The 24555-nt window shown below is 38.9% G+C and overlaps 1 protein-coding gene across 1 annotated transcript in view; it reads left to right on the top strand.

Annotated features, from left to right (window-relative positions):
• TDRD7 (tudor domain containing 7) overlaps positions 1-24555 on the top strand; it is a gene marked incomplete at both ends in the record, with an annotated part of 73283 nt that overhangs the window by 5635 nt on the left and 43093 nt on the right. The window contains 5 exons of the mRNA XM_080708580.1: positions 13983-14195; positions 16426-16567; positions 17468-17681; positions 19508-19581; positions 22108-22325. Of these exons, the coding sequence (XP_080564706.1) occupies positions 13983-14195; positions 16426-16567; positions 17468-17681; positions 19508-19581; positions 22108-22325 (861 nt within the window). The remainder of the gene's footprint in view (positions 1-13982; positions 14196-16425; positions 16568-17467; positions 17682-19507; positions 19582-22107; positions 22326-24555) is intronic.

Below are 24555 nucleotides of genomic sequence, written 5' to 3'. Positions count from 1 at the left end.
CTGAGGATGCAATGAGTACTGCAGAGCCCATTGGGGGGCTGGCTGTCTTTTAAGGCTATTAAATTCACTGCAAGCTGGGTGTGGTGGTGCATGCTCGTAAGCCCAGTACTTGGCAGGCTGAGACAGGAGAATCGCAGGTTCTCCGCTAGCCTCAGCTACTTAGTGAGGCCCTCTGCAACTTAGTGAGACCCTGTTTCAAAATAAAGGATAAAAAAATAGGGCTGGGAATGTAGCTTGGAGGTAGAATGCCTCTGAGTTCAACCCCCAGTTCTAAAAACCAACAACAAAAATCCACTGCAAAGTTTGGAATAGATTGGAGGGGAGAGAGGAGAAAGAGATATAAAATACACTGAAATAGAACAGAAGGGATGCAGAAAAGTTTCACAGAGAGATGTTTAGGCAGTCTGAAGTCAGAAGCCAGATGTGAGAGTATGAAAGAGAACAGTGTTCAAAGAAGACCCCTATTCAAAGCCTTAGAACAGCTCCCCAATGCCGTTGGGAAGAAGTCCAAACTCCTGGAGTATGGGATATCAGGCTTCTCATGATCTACTTCCAATTAATTCATTGCCTCTTATATCTTTTCACCAAATTGAAAGCTCTTTAAGCACAGGCTTATCAGCAGTCCATAAAGTCTTGTTATTTAGCCGCAAATGTTCAATATATACTGGTTAATTGTCCATTCACCTGTCGAAGGGTATGTGTGTTGTTTCCATTGGAAGGTATTGCGACATAATTGTCATGTCTTTGTGGATAAATGTTTTCCTTTCTCTTGGGTAAATATCTGGGAGTGGAACTGCTGGATCACGTGGAAGGTTTGGTACAGCCACACAATGGATGCTAATGAGCAATAAAGACATAAACTATTGGTCTATGCAGTCACACAGACGAATCTCAACAGAAACGTGCTGAGAAGCGAGCCCCTCTCCCTGAAAGACAGTATGTAATGTATATGAAACTCTAGATAAAACAAATCTATAGCAACAGAAAACATGAACAATTGGAGGGTAGGGACAGGAAGGGAGAGGAGAAGGCAAGGATTACAAAGGAGCATGAGAAAACTTTGGGGGCAACAATATGCTGTTTCGATTTCAGTGATAGGCTCATAGTTATTTACATGTCAAACTTTTCAAATTGTATATTTTAAACATGAGAGCTTACTGTATGTCAATTATACCTCAAGTTGTTAAAAAAAAATACTGGTTAATAGGTACCAGACCCAGTAAAAACATATAGGATAAAGTGTTCAACGTTGGTTGAAGGAACGCAAAACAGGTGATCGATAAATGTTAGTGAAATTCATGTGCAGAAGAAATCAGTGTATAAATACTAGGTATTCAATAATTTGAGAAGAAACGAATAAATTTGACAAATATTTATTCAATGCTTAGCATGTGTGCCAGGCACCAGAACTTATACCCATTCCTTATTCTATTTCTAGGAGGCATAGTCTTAACAGGTTCTGTTTGCATCCTAGTCTCTGGGAATAAATAGGTCAGGAAAGCAAGCAAAATTCCCTGCACTCAGCTTCAGTTTTAGGATGGTCGAATATGAAAACATAAGAAAAACACACATTATGCCGGGCAGGTGCTAAGAGGTAACAAGGCAGAATAGGAGGGACGGGACGCAGGGAAGGAGGTGGCCACCCTCTTAGAGCCTGAGTGACGCCTGAGAAGAGCTGGGGATCTGAACGGACCAGGCGGGCTCTAGGAGAATAAAAAGCAGAGGCTCCAGATGTTGAGGAAAAGAACCCGGGAGCTGAGCTATCCGGTTTGGAGGCTGAGCCCGCAGTAGGAGTGCCGGTGGGGAACCTCGCCGCCGCCCGCCCGGGCCCCGCGCGCTCCCGAGCGGCGCGCCCGCGCCCGCGCCGCCCCGGCCCGCCGCCCCTGCGTGGGCACGCGCAGAAACCGCTAGGCGGCGTCGGTTTCCCCCCCCACGCGCGGGCGCCGGCGTGGGCCGACGCGCCTCGGGCGGCCGCGCGTGCGCAGAGCGGCCGGCGGCCTGGGGGCGGGGCCCGGGCCGCGAGGGGCGGGGCCGAGCGGGGCGGGGCGGGGCGTGAGGAGATTCCCGAGCCGCGGCTGCGGCTCCGGCCGTGTGGGAAACCGAAAGTGGGCGGCGGCCGCGGCGGGGCGCTGGCGGAGACGGCGGCGGGAACCCGGCCCGGAGTCGCGGGGACGGGCCGAGGGCCCCCGGGACGAGGTGAGCGCAGGGCCGGCGGCCGCCGGGCGCGACAGGTGCCGGGCGAGGTCCGGGACGGGGCGGCGCACCTGGGGCGCCGTGGGACCGCGGCCGGCGGGGCTCCAGCGCCGGGGCCTCTGGGCTGCAGCCGCGGGTGCCCGGCCCGCGGCGCGCCGGCTTGGAGTTCCAGAGCGTGGTGTTTTAAATCTCGGGTGGGGCGGCTGCTGGGGGCCGGCGTCCAGCGGAGCCGCGACCCTCCGGCCGCCGCGGAAGCTCGTCGCAGTGGGGCAGTGCGGCAGCGGGGGCGTGGACGGGGCGGGCGATGCTGACCAGGAAGTGGTTTCCTTATCGGGGCGCCGGGCCGGAGCCGGTGTCCGAGCTGCTGGCGGTGTGACCCCGGCCTTTTACACCGCGGCTTTAGGTTTCTCACCTCCGCGCACTTGCCACCGCGTCTCAGTATTCTCGAGACGAGCCCGTGCAGACCGCTCAAGAAATGCAGGGCGCACCCCATCCGTTCCTCTCAACCGTGAGCAACGGGTGGGTGGCAGGCACCAAGCGGGGAGGGAAGCACGGGATCCCCAAGAAAGTTGTCTTCTTAAGTTTCAGCAACTTCCCCCGGTAGGTCAGGTTGTCAGCCTCAGCTGGCTGGAAGGGAACTTGGAGCCGGCACCTCTTGTCCACTCCAGTGGTGTGATAACACTGCCACTGACAGTCAAGGGACCACTCCCAAATGATTTCAAAGAGCAAGGAACGGAAGTAACTATTAGCAGAAGTCTCAATCCAAAAGGATTCCAATAACCGTCCAACTAAACGAAACCGAAATATTGCTGCTAGAGTACTTCATTCACCTGTTGTGCCCCCCACCCCAGTTGTGCAGGTGGAAAAATTGCAGAAGTGTTCTGCCTAGAGATCTGTAGCGACTTAGTGGCATAAGTGAAAAAGCGACTCAACTCCCCATTCTCTTCCTGAGCTGCCTCGATGTGTATGGATGTGTTGCATTCTACGAATTGTGTGGACTTTGCAGACCTGAAGTGGAATTTAGGTTTCTTGGCTTACTGTGTGATCATGAATAAATTAAATAATTTCTCTGAGCCTGATTTACTGTGTACCCAAGGGAAATATGTAACATATTCTGCAAGGCTTCTTCAAGATAACCACTGTTTATCCTTCACCTCATACTAATATAATAAATAGTCTTACGGCGTTCCTTCCACCCAACTGGCCTTGTTTTACATGATTGGATATCAGTTTTTTGAGGGCAGAGACTCACAGATCTTTACGTTTTCTATACAGTATAAATTGGTACATGGTGGAGAGTTTCCACTGAATTGACATTCATATGCAAAGTACTATGCTGCTTGTAGGGAATTGCTCCTAGGGCCAGATGGATGGAACTCACATCTCCTGTGACCTGGTCCAGGACCTTTTGGTGGCACACAGCCTCCCTCTTTGCTTCTTAAACACAGTGAGACAGTGAGGCAGCAGTTGGCAGAGCCTTTAGATTTCAGTTCCTGTAGATTGGAAGTGAAATGTAATCCCTGCAAATGCCCTTTTAAATGTACTGATTGAACATGGCTGAATGAACGATTGTGTTTTGGATGAGGAGATTTAAACTCCTTGAAGGATCTTTCCTTTAAATTCTCTAGTATAAGCTAGTTAGATTCTTAATATGAATGTAAAAGAAAAATACCTTATAATCCAACTCTAAGTGCTTCGTGTTTGACCACTTGCTGTTTGCAAGAACTGAGATCTGACATAGAGAAAATGTTTTGCATCTTGGACACTTTCATGGGAAAGAAGTTTCTTGGTACTTGGAGTGAAATTTAGTTTTGGTTTTATGTGAATTAATTTTTCTTTATTTATGCCAAACTTACTTTTTTCTCACTCTGCCTCTACCTCTGCTTTTAAAAGTTTTATTCTTTCCACTTTTATTTGCAAGCCAAATTTTTTTAAAGTTTATTTTTCAAATAAATTCAAAGTAACTAATTTTGCAATTTTTAGATGAAAGCATGTATATATTCCAGCCAAAACTTTTAACAAGCCAAAGATACCCAGAGTGACTTCAAAGCAATCTTAACATTTTAGCATGTGCAGTTTTGTCCCAAGTAAGCAAACCCATGCTGGAAACTCATGATTTTTGGACTCCACCTCAGTTTTGAAGGAATTCAAGGAAAGTTGAGAATCACAGCTCTTTATCTTGCATATGAAAAAAAAAAAAAGAGACCCGAAGTATCTCAGTACAGAGGTCACAGGTAATTTGTAGCAGAACTAGGATTAAGACCTGAACTCCTGACTAAGCCACTCTTATCACCTCAGGATTTTGTCTTTAGTATGAAGGTTTATAGAAATCCCTTACATGCACATTCATCGTATGCACGGAAAACTTTATGAATAATTTGGAACCTGAAGTCCTAAGAATAAAAAAAAATGTTCCCTAAGAACACCCCAAGGAAGTATACTACCACTGGAGGATGTTAATTATTGTCTTTCCTTCAAAAACCAGTGGGTGGTAGAGTAGTAATTCAGGTGGTAATAAGTACACTGTAACTGGAAAGAAAAGATAACACGTTATGAGAAATCACTGGGTAAGGATCTTAGATAAAACCCTTCCCTCTCTGAGGATTAGTTTGTTTCTCTAAGATGAAGGGCTTCAGTTACCCTAGATGATGTCTGAAATCCTTTAGTATAGACATTTTGGGGCTTTAAAGTCTCAGCTTGTTGCTGAAATAGTGTCTTCAAGAAGGGCAACCACATGAGTGTATTTTCTAAGGAGCTATTCAGAGTCTTCAAAATTGAGCAGCTGATTTATAAAGGTAGGAGAAATTACTTACCCTAATAATGCTTCAGATTATTTTAGCATCTAGCGCTAGTCCACAACTTAAATTTATAACATAAAAAATGTAATGAGGAAGCTCAGTCAAAACAGTATAGGTGGAACTGGTTGAGAAGATAATGCACAGAGGAGAGCCAGACTAGCCCCAGAAAAGGCCTTTGGCACCCAAAGCTCTAGGATAGCTCTGGGACTCACCAGGGAGGATCAATAATGGTAGCAGGCATTTATCTAGGATACATCAAAACAAGATGCTTTAGAATTACACTTCTTAAGCCATTTTTTAGGTCTGCTAAAGAAAAAAGCTGATATTTATAAAATACAGTTTTGAAATATAAGAATTATATTAGCTCATTTAATCTAAATTCTTCTAATCTTGTTTCCATTAAGGTGTCATTACTTACCTCTACTCCCTGTCCCACTTCTTGTATATTAGTAGTATCATGGGACACTCAGGATGAATTGTGTAGAAAGAGAAAAGGAAAAGAATGAAGAATGAAAGGCACTGTCAGAGGCCCCCATTGAATCTTTGCAACTTGTTTTGGATTTGGATGGCACACCTTTCAATCAAAACATGGCTGGTCCCTGTTTTAGGTTTTAAGGATAGTCACTAAATATACTTCCAGGTTGCTGTTAGTGTTCCCTGAGTGAAGGTTTGCTTTTAGAAGCCAACTCTATATGCTAGGAGCAACTGTCTGAAAGAAAGCCCTGCTCATGTAGTGCTGGCCATGAAAGCACAGGAGAGCTAAAATAGTAACCTTGGGCCTCAGGTTCCTCATTGTAGGTGGGCCAGGGAAGACCTCACTGAGAAAGTGACTTTTGAGCAAATACATGAGGGAGATGACGTGGCGACCCCTGTGGACCCCTGGAATAAGGACTTGCCAGTAGAGCGGGTGGCAGAGTGCGCAGGCCCTGCAGTGAGGTGGTCACAGGCATATTAGAGGAAAAGCAAGGAGCGCAGGCTGGGTGGGGTAGAGTGACTGAAATCAAAGAAGCACTACAGGTCAGAGAAGTGGTGGTGAGCGCAGACTGTAGCGCCCTTTGGGCACTGTAAAGATTTTAGCTTATTTGAGAGTAAGACCAGAAGCATTAAAAGGTTTTGAGCTGGGTGTGGTGGCGCACGCTTGTAATCCCTGTGCTTGGGAGGCAGAGACAGGAGGATCAGGCAGGTTTGAAGCCAGCCTCCCTGGCTTAGGAGACCCTGTTTCAAAAAAAAAAAAAAAAAAAAAAAAAGGTTTTGAGCAGAAGAGTGACATAAATAGGACTTGAAAAGTGGAAGTCTCACTCTGGCTATTGTGTGTGATGTGAAGAGTAGATTCTAGGAGGTGAAGTGGAAGCAGAGAGATGAGCTAAGAGGCAGATGCCCTAATCCAGGCCAGAGATGTTGGAGGCATGGGCATGTGTGTGAAGGCATGAGGAGCGAGGGAGTTGTGAACATCAGTCTGTCTGCATGTATCACTCGGTGATGGGGGGAGGGGATGAGAACTGCTAATACTGATCCACCTCCTCTGAGGTAAGGAGACCAAAGCCCAGGAGAAGGAACTTGTCCTGGCAGAATGAGTCCTCTTTACACAGTGGTATTAAACTTGGAGCGTATGAGCAAGAGGGAGCACAGGTGCAACCTGCAGCCTCTTGTCCACCCCCCCAATCAAATAAAAATATATCACCTATTTGTCAGCAGCTTTACTATTGAAAGAAATAGGAAAATATGAGCCATATTTGTAGTAATATGTGCACTAAAGAGAGAGCGAGAGTAGGAGATATTTGTGTGGCATGAGTCTCAGGTCAGGCTGGGAAATTAATTTAGAAAAGATAGCTGACAAGAAATGAAGATAGATCGATATGAAGTTAGATAGGGCAGGAAAGTGAAAAATCAGGATGAACACTTCTGCTCCACATAGATTAGCACTGTTATTTCTTAAAGTATTTTCTTAGTTTCTTAAAGTTTCTCAAACTTAAAGTTTCTTAGTTTCTTAAAGTATTCACTGTGAATACATTCCTTGCATCTACATTAGGGATAACCAAGAGTCTTGGGATGGAAAGATTGGATAATTAGTAAGGACCATAAGACTTGTACTGTGTCTTGGCAGTGTCTACAGCCTGAAAGAAGGACATGCATTCAGAGAAGGTGGAATTAGCAAAGTGAACATGGGCACAGCTTCCCAGTTTTGGCTATACTCTGTGACAGCTAGACAGGTCATGAGTGTGTGTATGTGGACTTCACCAGCTCTTCTCCCACTCGCAAAGCAAGTGCCCTGTTTGCGAAAAACCCTTCTAGCAGCTGTTTCAGAGCAAAAATAAAGAAAATAGAAGGGGCCATTTCAGGACAATGATGGAATTTTTTTCTCCTGAGGTGAGAAGGGGTAGAAGGCTTTCCTATAATGGCTTCCTATAAACCAAGCCTCTGATTACCTTCTAAGATGAGATGAGACCTGTTCTTGTAAGCCATTCTCACTTTGGGGGTTCTTTTATGCATTAGTAATGGGATTTCCACTAGTCAGGAAATGCATTTTTCAGAGAGTCTTCCCCCTCCTCCTAAGGCTGTTATATATCTGCATGTACAGGGTTTTGTGGACATTGGTCATCCTTTCTTTTGGGCATTTGCCTAGGAGTGGGATCGCTAGATTGCTGCCAGACAGGTTTTCAAAGCACACATTTTCAAATCCACCAGAAATGTGTGCAAGTTCCATTTACTCTGTATTCTTATCAGAACTTCATATTTTCAGGTTCTTTTTTAACTAAGCTATTCTAATATATGTGTAGTGGCATTTTATCGTAGATTTAATTTGTATTACCCTAATGGCTAATGCTGATGAGCATCTTTTCATGTGGTTTTTTTTTGACATCTTTATCTTTACTGAAGTATATTGCTTATCTTTTGCACATTTTTAATTAGGTCCTTCATTTTCTTATTGAGCTCCGAGTATCTAAATGTGATCGTTACCAGATCATTGCCAGATGTGTTGTAAAAATATTGTCTCTGAATCTGTGGTTTATCTTTTAATTTCCAATCAGCTTTTGGAAGAGCAGAAATTTTAAATTTTGATGAGATCCAAGTTTTCAGTTCTTCTGCATTTCTAAAAACGTTACCTAATTCAAGGTCACAAAGATCTACTTCTGTGTTTATTTTTTTCTAGAAGTTGTATAGAATTCACTTTTTTTTATATCTGGCCTAAGTGATAAAGTTTGAGTTAAGTTTATGTATAGTATGAAGTTAATTTTTGCATATGGATGACTAGTTGTATCAGCACTAATTGTTGAGTTTTCTCTATTGAATTTCCTTAGCACCTTTGTTGAAAATCAGTTAACATGTATGTATTATGTATTCTAGATAATAATGTATTTCTGGGTTATCATTCTGTTTCACTGATCTATACGATTGTCCTTTTGACAGTGTCACACTATTTTGATTAATATACTTTTACAGTAAGTTTTAACATCAGCTTTATAGCACTAGCTAGAACCTACAGTGTGATAATCAGTAGGCATGGAAAGCATAAACATTGATCTGTTTCTAATTTTAGGGAAAAATCATTCATTCGTTTGTGTTACATGTGATGTTATACTTAGCTGTGGGTTTTTCACACATTATCAGTGTTCCCTTTTATTCTTATTTTCTGAGAACTTTCAACAGAAATTGACTTTAAATTTTGTCAAAGGTATTTTTGATCATTTTTATATGATCATATAGTTGAATCTCCTTTAGTCTGTTGATGTATTAAGTTACATTGATTAACTTATGAATGTTGAACCAACCTTGCATTCCTAGGTTAAATCGTAACTATTAACCCTATTTACTTATTGTTGGTTTTTTGGTTTTTTTGCTAGTGGTTTTGTGTTACGGATTTTTGTATTTATGTTCATGAGGAATATTGGTCAGTACTTTTTTACATTGTCTTTGGTTTTGATAAAGCATAATTCTGGACTCATAGAATGAGTTCAGAAGTATAACTTTCACTCTCTTTCCTGGAAGACTTATATATGAGTGGTATTAATTTTTCCATAATTGGTAGAATCTTCCAGTAACACAGTTTGAGCTTTGAGTGTTCCTTGCCTGAGGGTTTTTAACTGATAAATCTTAATAGATAGAGGTATATTTGGGTGATCTTGAGTGATCTTTGAAGTTTGTGTCTTTCAATGAATTTATCCATTTCACTTAAGTTATCAAATTTATTGACATAACTTGTTTACAATATTCTCTTTTTAATGTCTGAAGGATTTGTATTGGTGGCCTCACCTTTAATCCCATTATGCTAATTGGTGCTTTTGTGTGTGTGTGTGTGTGTGTGTGTGTGTGTGTGTGTGTGTGTATGTCTATCTGTCTGTCTGTGATTCATCTTCCTAAAAGTTCGATTTTATTTGTGTTTTTAAAGAATTAGTTTAGATTTTATTTTTAGATTTAGATTTTATTTTATTATTTTCATTGTTGATCTGTTTCATCATTTAATATTGATTTCTGCTCTCATTTTTATTTTCTCCCTTTTCCTTTTGATATAATTTGCTCTCTTCTCCCTTAAGGTAGGTTGTTAAACCATTGATTTGGCATGTGTGTGTTTCTGGAGATAAAACACAGGAACATTCTTTTTTAAAATACTTTATTGGTACATTATAGTCTCACGTCATGATGTTGTTTACAGTGTTAGTGACATTCATGCACACAGCACTTGGTGGGCTTTCCCCTGGCTTCCTCCCCGTTTCCCCACTTCCCCATTGAGGGTATTGAGATTGACACTGGTATTTTCACATAATGTTAGTAGAAGTGATTCCTTTATTGATTCTCCCTCTCCCCACCCCCTTCACTTAGACTACCTTCCTGGATCCACTGGAGTGTCTCCTCCATTATCTGAAGTCCCTCTAGTATCCCAGTTACTCTCTAACTTCTCAGCATATGAGAAAAAACATGTCCCTCACTTTCTGTGGATGGATAATCTCATTTAACACAATGTTTTCCAGGTCTGTCCATTTTCCTGCAAATGACATTATTTTGTTTTTCTTTTTTGCTGAGTAGAATTCCATCGTGTGTTTATCCTATAATTTTGTAATCCATTAATTTGTTGATGAACCCCTATGTTGTAAACCCAGGAACAGTCTACCTTTGAGCAACACCCACATCCCATGTTATTATTTTGAAACAGCGTCTCGTTAGTTTGCTGAGAGTCTCATTAAGTTACTGAGGCTGGTCTTGAATGGGTGATCCTCCTATTTCAACCCCCAGGTACTGGGATTCCAGGCACGCAACATCACATCTGGCTCCAACCTTCCTTCTTAACATAACATATAATGATGTAAATTTCCCTTTAAATAATGATTTAGTTGTACCCAGAAAATTTTATATATAATGACTTCATTTATTTAAGGAAATATTTATTACTTCTTTTTCTAGGTGTTAGGGGAGTCTTTCTTTTTCACCCTTGGTTATTTAGGGACTTGGTTATTTGTTAAATTTGAAAATAAATGGGAATTGTCCATATATTTACCTGCTGGTGATAACTAGTTTAATCTTGTCCTAATCACAGAATATTCTTTGCATAATATGAATTATTTTAAATTGGTTGAATATTGTCTTAAGTTCCAGAATATACTCTAATTTGGTAAATATTCCACTATATTTTGGTTCTCCTGAAAAGGGTATATACATTCTGCTGTTATTGAAGTAGAGTATGCTGCCAATATTGATTAGGTCATTTTGGTTGAAGTGTTTAGCTCTTCTAGATACTTACTGATTTGTTTTCTGGTTCTGTCAGTTACTTAGAAAGGAGTTTTGAAGTGTTCAACCATATATATGAACTTATTCTTTTGTGTGTGTGTGTCTTAACACTTTTTTGTTTGGTGTATCTGCACTTAGGATTGCTATACCTTCATGATAAATTAAATCCTTAGTCATCTAATGTCCCTCTTTTCTCTGATAATATTCTTTATTCTGGTATTAATGTAGTCATAGTATTTGTATGGCATGTCTTTTTTCCTGTTTTTACTTTTAACCTATATTTAAATTGGGTTTCTTGAAGGTAGCATATTGGTAAATCTTACTTTGGTGTTCATTCTGCTAATTTTAAACTTTTTGTTGAGATATTTTAATTATTTATATTTATTGTAATTATTGGTATAGTTGGTTTTAAATGTTTTATTTTTCTGGATGGTTTCTATATTCCTTATTTTTGTTGTTCCTTTTTACTTCCTATATTTCAAAACTTCTGGCTGTTTTTTTAGATTCTGTTTTTACTACATCCTCAGCCCTTTTTATTTTATTTTGAGACTACATCCTCAGCCCTTTTTATTTTATTTTGAGACAGGGTCTAACTAAGTTGTCCAGGCTAAACTAAAAAAAAAAAAAAAAAAACTCCTGCCTCAGCTCCTGAGTAGCTAGGATTGAGTATTGTTTTATTATGTTTTTATCTTTACTACTGGATGATTGGGTATACCACTTTACATTTTTTTACTTAGTGATTGCCATAGAGTATATAATACATACATTTTTATCATGGTCTACTTTAAAATAATACTTTACTTCTCTAGGGATAATGTAAGAACATTCCAATAGTATTCTTCCAATTCCTTTCTCTTGTGCTTAGTGTTACTGTTGTTTCCTTCCTTCCTTCCTTCCTTTCTTTAATTTTTTTGCAGCACTGGGGATGGAACCAAGGGGCATTCTACCTCCAAGCTACACCCCCAGCCTTATTTTGTATTCTTTTTTTTTTTTTTTTTGAAACAGGATCTCAGTGCATTGCAAAAAGCCTCTCTAAGTAGCTGAGACTGTCTGCAAACGGCATCATCCTGTCTCAGCCTCCCAAATGCTGGGATTATAAGCATGCACTGTCACGCCCTGCTGGTGCATTTTCTTTTTAATCTGTTTTTCATCCCATGTGAGAGAACATTTATGGTGGTGAAAATACCTTGATTGTGGTAGTGATTGCTTTGGTGTATGTATTTTTAAAAATTCAGACATAAAATGAGCTAACTTTACCTTATATAAATTATACTTAATTGAATATTTTAATGTATTTTAATATATATGTCTGTATATAATCTGAGTATCTATAGAAAGAATAAGACTATAGACCTAGCTTAGGAATTTCCTAGACTATAGTATTATTTAAATCTTTTCAGTGCTGGTGACAATTCAAAGAAAGTTGATGTTTACTTAAGGGAAGTACGTAATGAATAAATGATTTTCATTTGCTATATAAACCTTATTGTCACATAAATGTCATATTTATAATTAAGAGCCCCTTCATGACCTGATTTTTTGTTTTATGAATGTATTTTTGAAAATTCCAAAATGTAAAATGAACTAATTTTACTTTATGTAAATTATACCCAAATGAATATATATATAGTTATATATATATAGTTATATATATAATCTTAGTATCTATAGAAAGAATAAGAATGTAGATGGACTTTCCTAGACTATAGTATTGGGGTTTTTTTTTGTGTGTGTGGTACTAGGGATAGAACTCAGGGCCTTCTGCCTCTGGGATATACCCTCAGATCTATTTTATTTTTTTATTTGAAAACAGGGTCTTGCTAAGTTGCTGAGAGCCTTTCCTGAGGCTTTGAACCTGTGATCCTCCTGTCTCAGCCTCCCAAGTACTAGGATTACAAGCATATGCCACCATACCCAGCTTTAGACTATAGAATTAATTAAATGTTGTTGGTGCTAGTGACAGTTTAAAGAGTGTTAATGTTTGCTCAAGGGAAGTACTTAATTTGCTATGTAAACCTTGTTGTCATTAAAATATATAGTTAATAGCCTCCCATGACAAATGGATAAATGAGGAAGTCCATAAGATTGGTTGCCCTTCTTCCTGTTTTCTAAGCCAGAGAAAGGAAAAGACTGCTTGCCTAGAATTCTCTGCTGTTCAATATAGAAGCCTAGCCACATTTTAATTAAATTAAAATTTTACTTTTTCAGTCATTATGGCCACATTTTAGGTGGTCAAAATCATATGTGGCTAGTGGCTACCAGCACAGTAGTAAAACATTTGCCTCATCATAGAAAGCTCAGTTGGATAGCACAATTGGAGGAAGATTAACAAATTGCCCAAGGCTTGCCTTCCTCTTTCCGTTGGTAAAAGGGTAAGCCATTTTTCCTGGCTGATTGAACATTATATGTATCTTCATTCTGTCCCCCCCACCAAGAAAACTGAAACTAGATGTTTCAATTCAAAGAAAATATAAGCAGTGAACCTTGAAAAATGTTTGTTACTGACAGATGGAAGATTTTAGCCAAATTCTACACTAATTTCCTAGGTATCCAAATTCAATTTTTGTTTTTTCTTTCACTTATTTGCGATTCATGATATCTTTATTTTGTGTGTGTGTAATACTGGGAATTGAACCCAGGGTCATTATGCCTCTGGTCATTATACACCAGCCAATTTCATTTTTTATTTTGAAACAGTCTCGCTAAGTTGCAGAGGGCCTCATAAAATTGCTGAGGTTGGCTGTGAACCTGTGGCCCTCCTGTCTCAGCCTTCCATGTACGGGAATTATAGGCATGCACCACCTGTCTCTGGGATTACAGGTATGTGCCACCACACTTGGCTGTCCATGACACTTTTGAACATGTCACTCTTCTCTATTCTTTCCTCCTTTTGTCTGTGACTGTGTCTCATACTTCTTTCTCTCTAGTCCTTTATCTCAGCCCACCTGAGACGCTCTCCTCTCCTCTCCTCCTGGCCTGGCTGATTTCATCTTGCCTGCCAGGACTCCAGTCAGGCCTCCTTTCATCTGGGAACATTCCCTGAAATCTTTCATTCCCAGGCCTCCTTTGTGCCTTTCTGACTTTCCCCTCGTTCTCAAAGTTTGCCCAGCTTTTCCACGATAGCAGTTATTTCCTTGCATAGTAATTATTCAGGAAGTAGTCATTGCTGACTTCAGTATACTCTAGCAAGTTTCAGCTCTGAAAACTCTCTGAATTTACACATTAATTGGCCAATAAAATAGTAACCTTCTACTCTGTTTTCATTCATAGGTGAAGATGCTGGAGGCAGATCTGGTTTCAAAGATGCTAAGAGCTGTTTTGCAGTCTCATAAGAATGGGATAGCGTTACCCCGGCTCCAGGGAGAATACCGATCCTTGACTGGAGACTGGATTCCCTTCAAACAGCTGGGTTACCCTACTCTGGAAACATATCTGAGGAGTGTGCCAGCAGTTGTCAGGATAGAGACCAGTAGATCTGGAGAGGTAAGAAGGCAGTTGTGCAGGTCAGAAGAACCAAATCAATTTGTAACTACCTGCCTGGAGCCTCCAGTCTCATAGTTAGGATAGAAAGTACAGTCAAGGTAACCAGCTGAGTGTTTTGAGAACAGTAGTGATAGGACAGTATCAAAGCACAGTCTGTGTTCTGATGTCTTGTTTTACCTCTTAAATTCTTCGCATTGTAAAAATAAGATTTTAACCACACTAAACATTTTTTAAAGTTTACCCAGTTTCCACATTTGAACAAAATCACTGTATTGGAGGCTCTAACTACCTAAACATCACATCTTCTCATTACAAACCTGCTAAACTGTTTTGGCCAAGTCACTGGTGACTTACTGGCCATCAGCTCTAATAGGCAGATTCCCGTTCTCATACTGTGACCTTATTTGTGGCAGCCATGCTCTCTGGCCTAGGCTGGCTCCCTCATCATTACTCATCATGCTCTTAGGTCAGGGCTCCCTCCCCACCATTTCCCTGTCTTGGTGCTTTCTTTCTCTATCCCATTCTTGCCCTCATGCCAGTAAGATCATATTCTCCCACTTTAAATCATTCCGCTTCTCCAGAAGAACATATTTATAAACAGTATGGATTGGTTGGTGGTAGCAGGTAAAGTTTTGCATTTTCACTGTTTCAGTAGTTTCACTTCTTGATACCTGTCCTATAATTGTATAATCATAGATGTAGACAAACACCACCCAAAAGACAAACAAAAACACCTGCCTTCCCTCTCCCAACACTGCCGTTTTCTGGGTACTTTCTACATATGTACATATATAGAACAGGTTTAAGGGTTTTTTTGTTTTTGTTTTTGTTTTTTTTACCAAATCATACCAAATTGTTTTCTCTGTTTGGGGGTGGATGAGAGGCAGTGAGTGGGGAGGAAGAAGGATTAGAACCAGGATTAGAAAAGCCATAAAAGGATCAGTTCATCATATCTGTAATGATTTTTATGAGAGAAAACATAAGTTAATTAAATATTAGTACTAAACTGTGCTTTGGTGTACCTCACTTAAGCCATCCTTTATGTTCATTTTTACCTTTTAATGTACCTTTATTACACTTGTCATAATGTTTTCTGTTTAGTTTCTTTGTCTCTTTCTTTTTCCTCTCAAAGTTTCTGGAGAATAAGGGACTGTTTTTTTCACCCCTCATAGTTGATACTTAATAAATGTGTATTGAATGCATAAATGATCACATATCTAAATTAATAAATAATTCTTTATATAGTTACTGTACTATAATTTACTTAATTCTTTGTGGCCCCTATTTTGAACTTTTTAAATGTTTCCAGGTTTTGACTATTAAAATATCTCTCATTGTAGTTAGCTTTTTTGAATTATGTTATTATATTTTCAAGAATAGAAATATTGAACTAAAGAGTAGGAACATGGGTAGATTATAAAGCATCATTGTTTTCATGTTCCTGGTTTCAACGTAGTATTAAAGACTTGTAAAAATACATAGCTCTGTAAAGTTCTACAAGTCTCCATGCTTCATGCTTCAGATCTTTTCTATAATATCCTATACATCATACCAAAACTTTTAAGTCAAAGATAACCTGAGCCGCTGTTTGGAGCAAGTGTGGAGGGTCCAGGAACTCTATTGCCATGTCCTCACACCCCTGTCCATTGTGGCCCCTGAGACCCCCTTGGAATTCTGTGGCTCAGTGAACTCCGTTTGAATGCCCAGGTTTAAGCCACTTCTACTTTTCAGCTGAAAACACCAGGATTTGCCCCATATCACCCAGCTGTTTTGTTGTAGGAGCAATACTAGAATTTAGTGGTCTTAGAAAGGTAATACAACATACTAGTTACAAGAACATAATTTGGACTCACAGCGATATCTTGCTGTATAGCTTGGATGATTGCCTAACTGTCCTGAGCCTCTGCTTATAAAATGGGTTTGCAACATACCTTGTGAATTATTTGAGGTAATTTATGCAGATTCAGCTTTCTTTTGGTTTGTTAATCTCATAGTACCTAATATATTGTACTTGTTTCAGTTTGGAGAAAGATTATTCATTGTACTAGACTATGCTTGATTCCTTTTGTAGAAATGTATTTTGTTCTAATACTATCAAGAAAAGAGATAATGAATGTTTGCATAGTTTGATTCTAGACATGTAGTCTCACTGAGACCTGTTTTTACAAGTTGCCTCCAGGCAGTGCTCACTCTGAGAAATGTTTCTTCTCCTTCTGCCCCTCATGAACAGATTACCTGCTATGCTGTGGCCTGCACAGAAACTGCAAGGATTGCTCAGCTTGTGGCTCGTCAAAGGAGTTCTAAGAGGAAAACCGGGCGGCAAGTTAATTGTCAGATGAGAGTGAAGAAAACCATGCCATTTTTTCTAGAAGGTAGGGCTTTTCATATGCTAAAAATTACAGTCCTTCCATGAATACATTGTCATAAAAATTATTGTATTCATGATAAACACCTATATTTGCTAATATTTATTTTTTGGAAAAAAATCCCCAAGCTAGGATTTTGAAGTAATTAAGTGAATTTATTATGGGCACGACTTAAAAGTGAAACATTTACAAAGTGTGAAATACTCGGTAGACTGTGACTTTGATGGCCAAGTGTAGTTTTTAAATTTTTTTTTTAGGGCTTATGAGGGGAAGCCTCATCCAGAATGTTGTCTAAACCCAAAACCTGTTTTATTTAGTAAAGTATGTCTTTTGGTGTAAGATATCTGTTTTCAGAAAAATATGAAATATATATTACGAAAAAGTGTCATAGCACAGCCTGTGTTTACCAAACACTTGTCTCAAAGAGCTTACAGTCAGTTCTAAAACTGTAAATTCTCAAAAAATAGTTTTATGATAGTAAGAAACAGTGGATGACTAAAGGCCAGAATGAGTGGTTGAGACCAAGCAGTGATCATTGTGAACAGGAATGGCAGCAGAAGGCTTCGTGCGAAGAGGAGGCAAGTCCAAACAGCGGTGGTAGAATTTGGGTAGACGGAGAAGAGACAGGACGACCATGCTGCATTTGTAAGAACAAGAGGTGGTGCCAAAGGAGTGTTAGGTGGTGGGGAGAGGGCAGGTGACTGGCTAATCTGGCAGGTGAAGGCCCTTACCTGCTAAATACTCCCTAGTCTCCTCTACTCCTACTCAACAAACCTTGACAGGTGCACCTTTACCGACTGCTGTGAGACTAGAGACCCACAGAAAGCATCTGGTCAGGGCAGTGGCGTAATGTAACTAGGACTTCAGGATGCTAATCGAGTCCATTATGTATGCCTAACTTCATAGGAAAACCAAAAGCAACACTCAGACAACCAGGATTTGCTTCAGATTTTTCTATCAGCAAAAAACCTAATTCAACACTATTTAGAGACAAAGGAAATGCTCTTGGAATTAAGTCTGATGCTGAAATGCCACCTTACCCGATACATATGACTCTTGGAAACGAAGTATCCAAAGACATTCCAGGGCAGAGGCATGTGACCATGTCAACCAACAGCAGGTATTTGGGCTTTATCTCACTAAAAGAAGATTGGTGAACCTAGGATAAAAAATATGTTAAAAATGTATACTCGGGTAAATAAAGATTTTTATCTAATGTAAGTGCACATGTAATAGAGAAATGCATTATGACTAATAAGTCTTTTTCTAGCTGCCTGTCTTTCTCTGAATATATCTCCATTCTGTATTTTCTCTGTGTTATTGGTGATCTCTCCTTGTACAATTCTTTTTAAAAGTTCTTGCAAGTTGTTGTAAGATGCTATTTTAATATGTTATCTTTTTCTGAAAACCTCTTATTAACTTTATTATAAGTTTTAAGTAAAATCTGATCACTCTACTTTGCTCCAATAATTGTACCTATAATAAGGTAGCTCGGACATCTATGCATTAGGGTACTAGAATAGCAGTAATAAGACAGCCTAAAAGCCTTAGTTTGGGTGCTGCGATTCTCATGCACAATTTGAAAATATGGCATTTTTGCAGCAAATTTGTTGTGTCATATCCCTTTAAGTCAGTGTTTAAAAATTTAGTTTTATGTGAAAGATAAAATTTTTCTTCAGGTACCTCCTTCCTAGATATTAGAATATTTAGGAAGAATTATTTTTTAAAAAAAGTTTGGTATAAGGAGACTATATATTTTTAGCATCTTCTGTTAATTACTCACATGCATCAATACACAAATATACTCGTTGCATGTACAAAATAAGCTTTTATTGATAGCTTACAATCTTGTGGGGGGGTACTCCAGATGAAACCCAGGGGCATTTTACCTCTGAGCTACACCCCTCAGCCCTAATTTTTAGTCTTTTTTACTTTTGAAACAGGGTCTCACTGGGTTACGAAGGGCCTCACTAAGTAGCTGAGGCTGTCCACAAACTGTGATCTCTGCCTCCCGAATGCCAGGATTACAAGTGTGTGCCACCACGCCCGGCTGATAGCCTACAATATTAATAATTTCTTTTAAAATAAAATATTGTAAGGAAGTGTGCTTCATTTCAAAGAATTGAATTTTTAGAGTCTTCCATATAATACAGAATTGAGAAGTATATATTGCTGGGCAAAATGCAGCCATTGATTCATTCACTTCTGAATTCATTCAATTTTTCTTACAACATCCACTCTGCCTAGCATGTAACAAGCACTTCCCAGGCACTGGGAATATAGATGATTTACACTCAGCATCTAGAGGAGAAAGGAGACATGAACACGAGAGAAGCAGAGGAGAGAAGAGAATGGGAGGGGAGGAGGGGGTGATTTATTTCTTTGTCATCATATTTGGAAAATATTCCTATATATTCAATATAATTTATATAAAGTTATTTTGGTAAGGGTATGAAGTGGGGAATCTATGTCTTTTTATCAAAAATAGTTATTTGAGCAGTTCTTCCCCTGTCTGAAGTACTACTTTTATTGTGTAATAAGATATAATGTAAGCTTCATGTTTCTAAGTACCTTGTTTTGCTGACTTATCCAGCTATTTTACATGTTGTACCTTTATATTGAATTTAAATATTTGGTGGTACAAGTCCTTCATTTTTTGGTTATATTCTAAAAGACTCTTTGCATGATTTCACTTATTCTGTTTTACTAGACCCTTAAGGGTAATTAGCTGGAACTCTGATTACCAAGTTCCAAAAGAGGTTGTAAAAGACCTAGCTTATATTTAGCCTCTAACATGCTTTTCTCTGTGTAAATATGAAATAGTATAGATACTGGTTTTCACTTTTATTTTTCTGATTTCAAAATCTGTAAATGACTTATTTTGCTGTTCAATGCCACATACTTTCAATGTACACTATTTAAAACAGTATTCTTTTTACATCTTAGGTTTAGCCCAAAGGCATCCTTTCCACCACCTTTTCAGATGCATCTCTCAAGAACCTGTACTAAGGAAGTGAGTGGTATGTTTTCCAAACATCTTGATGATAACATATTGGCTTCTGGAACCTCAGGACCCCCCCCAAAAAAAATCTGGTGGTGTCTTGTGACACTTGCCCTCACCTTCTCCTTGGACTATATCTCTCCTTCCCTCTTTTCTAATTTCTTTATATCATGAATTCAGGTGATCTTAAAACAAAGTAATACCTACAAGGATATCAGTACCATTCTGACTTGAGGTCTTCCTCATACCGGACTACTTTGTTTCAAATGTCTACATGTCATCTGCAGAGATACTTGGGTCCCTCCTTACCTTCTCCCTTATTAGGGGTAAGCCACCAAGACTTTGCAGTCTGGGGCCTCACTTAAAGGGAAGCCCCTGCTCTAGATTTGAAGTCCATAAATATGGGACCTAGACTCACAAAGGAATCACAGGTGCTCAGTTGCTTAAAAGTTAGCACCATAAACTGTGTAGAGACCACTGAGTATCCAAATATGAGTGTAAATAACTCTTTATGGTATAAATTCCAAAAGAGCCACTAAGGAAACAATAGGACGCACTCTAAAGTCAAGGGTTCTGAAATCCACAAGTTCACCCACTCATCTTTTTGTCTTCTCCAACTAGCGTGTAAATCCTCTGATTATAGACTTGTCCAAAGAAACACAGTACTTTGGGTGTATACTTTATGAAGTACACAAAAATATAAAATGTAAATGTATTTCACATGATTTGCTGCTTTGTGATTATTATCCAGTAGAAATTATTATTTTTTCTATAAGAACACATCTCTAGTATTTTTATGTAAATTAATTAAACTATTATTGTTGTCTATATGAAATTACTTTTACATATGCATTTTCTGAGCCATGGTTATTCAATAAAGTCACATACCCTTTTAGAGTCTTAAGATAAACTTTCTGGGGAACAAGAGGACTTGTTTTTGAAGAATTGTAATTCACCCATCAGAGCCTAAATGCACACATGTATTCACAGCCTCTCCTCATGCTGGCGGCCTAGATATGTTTCCTTAATTTGTTAACCAACAGGTGTAGGAGTTGAGGCAACTCCAGTGGCCCCACAGAGAAGGTGCATTCTGCAGACTGCACGGTGGGTCAGCTGCTGACACCTGCCGTTAGGAAGAGTGGCCACTTATAAGAAGCTGGTTGTTTCCTTCTTCCCAGTTCTTTTATATTTCTGTTTGGGAAGAACCTAAGTAAATTAACTACCTTCTTAATAGGAAATATATATGGACATCCTGACCATTGTGTTATCTGTGCGAATCCCAGCCTGAACAAGGTTATGTCTTAATGGACTCTGGTGGGAAGAGCAGGGTCAACTAAGCATCTTCAAGGAGCAGCACCCCCTTTGGTTTTCTAGCATCCTCAGAGGCCAGTATCCTCATACCAGACTATATGTCTCTATCAGCCAATTAAAAAAATTACTGGATCCCAGCATAAATTCTGCTTAATTAAGATATGAATATAGTCTGCCGATAGATGGTAATTTTAATATACTTTTATCTGTATCCTAGTGAAATTTTGAAGCAGTTTGGAATTCATTTCATAGTTCTTAAAATACCAGAGCTGTCAGCGATCCTGAACTCAGGTTCCTCTGTCTTAGGATGTGAACTCAGACATTCTAAGTTTTAAATAGAAAATTTAAAATTTAGTGATAAATCTAGCCAAAAATTTTACAAATATACACTTTTGAGAGATAAATATTGGGAAAAATAATTCAGCATTACTTGTCTGTTGGTTCCAAACCCCATATTCATTTTTATAAACTGAGGCTAGGAAAACTTACTGTAGCTGGGTCAGTTTTTGAAGTTCTGTGTATTGCAGAGTTATTTTCATTAGTAAAGGAGAGAAATCATAATCTTAAAACCTGGACAGCTTTTTATTTTCTATAAATTTTTTTCAGTCTTACTATTAAGGCATTGCTATGCCTTATGGAATATAGATTTAAATTCAGGAATGCAAAAATACCTATGTTATATAAAATTTTACCTTCTTTTAAGTTGCAGGTAGAAATTGTTGGTTACATAATACCTTTTTTTTTTTTTTTGGTGGTACTGGGGTTTCTGGAAACCCTTCTACCTCTGGGCTACACTCCCAGACCTATTTTATATTTTTATTTGGAAACAGGGTCTCTTAAGCAATGGAGGATGGCTTCAAACCTGTGCAATCTTCCTGTCTCTGCCTCCCAAGCATGGGGATTACAAGCGTACGCCACCACGCCCAGCAGTTTTCTTTATTCTTTACTGAGCAAAAGCACCTTGATATTTAAAGTGAATACTTTAAATAAAGTATCCTTGAAAATAAAGGAGCTGAGTTTCCTCTTTGGATGTCTCTTGACCCTTCTGGCTATTTCAGAGTTAATAGAATGGAGTTGCCATAGTGCTCTTTTGTTTAATCCTGCCCCATCCTAAGATCCTTGGCCCTTACAAGCCTACAGCATAGCAAAGCCTGAAGACTTAAATGCTAGGTTACAGGGGATAATCTAAAGTGTTAAGCATTTTGGTTAATTCTGTCCTTTCTTTAATTTAAAGATAATTTAAATCAGACTGTTGCAAAACCAAATGTCACACCTTCTGCCTCTTACACTTATAAAATGGATGAGGTTCAAAACCGCATAAAGGAAATACTAAACAAGCATAACAATGGCATTTGGATATCTAAGCTTCCACATTTTTACAAAGAGTTATATAAAGAAGACCTTAATCAAGGAATTTTGCAACAATTTGAACACTGGCCTCATATTTGCACGGTATGTTTTTTTCTTTCTTCTTCCTTCTTTCTACTGTCTCTTCCCTGACCAGCTTCCAGATCTTGAGTTACTAGTCCTATTACCTTTCATCCAGGGAGCACAAAGCACTTTACATGTGTTGCCTTGTTAATCTTTAAGATTAACACATGTTGGTTTTTATTCATTTGAGAAGTATGTCAAGGTTGAGGGCTCTTTGTGTTATATTTGCTGCTGTTATATATATATTTTTAAATTATTTTAAAGTGCATTTAATGTTTGATAATATGTACTTTATAACATTTTGTATTGATTGAACCATAACCAATAAACACTGATAGACTTTTAATTTTAATAACTGTAATCTTTTTTTAATAACTTCAGTTGTTACATGCTTATTCTTGAGTATTTTAAGTGCTTTATTCTGCACAAAATTTGTTATCATTGATAATTATTAATATAGTGTTCATATTTAAAATTTTTACCAACTAAGCCGGGTGTGGTGGCGCACGCTTATAATCCCCATGCTTGGGAGGCGGAGACAGGAGGATCGTGCTGGTTCGAAGCCAGCCATGCTGGCTTAAGAGACCCTGTTCCAAATAAAAAAGTATAATAGGTCTGGGAGTGTAGCTCAGGGTAGAAGGGTTTCCAGGAACCCCAGTACCACCAAAAAAATTTTTATCAACTATTTCCAGAATAAAAATTCAATTGAAAATAATATCAAACCAGGTGTGGTGGTGCACGCTTGTAATCCCAGCATTTGGGAGGCTGAGACTGGAGGATCACAGTTCGTGGACCTTACTTAGTGAGGGCCTTTGCAACTCAGTGAGACCCAGTTTCAAAATAAAGAATAAAAATTAGGGTTAGGGGTATAGCCCGGAAGTAGAATGCCCCTGTTCCATCCCAGTACCACAAGAAAAAAAAATTCTGATTTCCATATCTGTACCTACTTGGGAGTTTATGACTATAATATGATGATGAATCAGAATAGTTTATTAGAAATCTTAGTTCAACCAGAGATAGAGACAACTAGATTTTTAAACCCAAGTAATTAACTTGACATTTCTTAATGTTTTTATTTACGTAAATTATATTCAAAATGCAGCTGTCTTAAGTGGTAGCATTAACAGCTATATGTTATTTCTAAGTAGAATTAACATCATCCGTGAGGAGAATGTGTCTTTTTTGTTGTTTTCGTGATACTTAAGATTAAACTTAGGGGCATTCTACCTCTGACCTACACCCCAAGTCCTGTTTTATTTTTAATTTTGAAACAGGTCTTGTAGGTTGCTGAGTCTCCTCGAACCTTCAATCCTCTTGTCTCAGTCTCCCAAGAACTGAATTGTAGATATGTACCACCATGTCTGGTTGGACTTTATATATTTTTAATGTATTTTGACTCCCAAGTGTGTTGGGCAAAGTATAGGCCCTCTCTCTTTATAAATACCTGGCCTAAAGAAACCATGTATTTTTTAAAACTACTCTGTCCTCCAGGCCACTGTTACTCACTTGTCCCATACACTCTAGGCAGGGTCTTTGATCCATCTCTTTTGTTCATACCATTCCCTGTGCACCTGCAGGTGCTAAGGGAGAAGTGGTTATTAGGACAGTGTGACCAGTGTTAGAATATATGGCATAAAGTAGGGAAACAAGATATTTTGGACTCTGGAAATAGGGCTTTTATTTTAAATATGTAAATTTCCATAATATTGTTACCTATTATTTATGTGAAATGTAGAACTTAAAATTAGAATTTCCAAGGTTGATTGCTTTACAGTCCATTTTTTTTTTTTTTTTTTTTTTTTTTTTTTTTTTTTTGGTGGTACTAGGGGTGGAACTAAGAGGCTTTCTACCTCCAGGCTATACTCCCAGACCTTTTTCTATTTTATTTGGAAACAGGTCTCACTAAGTTGCTGAGAGCCTCACTAAGTAGCTGAGGCTGGCTTTGAACCTGCGCCATCCTCCTGTCTCAGCCTCCCAAGCGCAGGGATTGCAAGCGTGTGCCACCACGCCCGGCAGGCCATTTCATTTTTACTCCAGGAAAGAATTTTCTCACTATAGTCCCATGGATATTGATGTGTCCCCCCAGATAGCCTTATTCTTTATTTTCTTTTTCCTTTCTCTCTCCCTCCTTCCTTCCATTTTTCCTCTTTCCTTCCTTTTTTTTTTTTTTTTCTTGAACCCAGGGGCATTCTACATCTAAGCTACACCTCCAGCCCTATTTTATTTTTTATTTGGAAACAGGGTCTTGCTA

The sequence above is a fragment of the Muscardinus avellanarius genome (assembly GCF_963383645.1).
Source record: "Muscardinus avellanarius genome assembly, chromosome: 13".
Classification (NCBI taxonomy): domain Eukaryota; kingdom Metazoa; phylum Chordata; class Mammalia; order Rodentia; family Gliridae; genus Muscardinus; species Muscardinus avellanarius.
The sequence above is the reverse complement of the archived record's forward strand: the minus strand, read 5'-3'. Positions and strand labels throughout refer to the sequence as shown.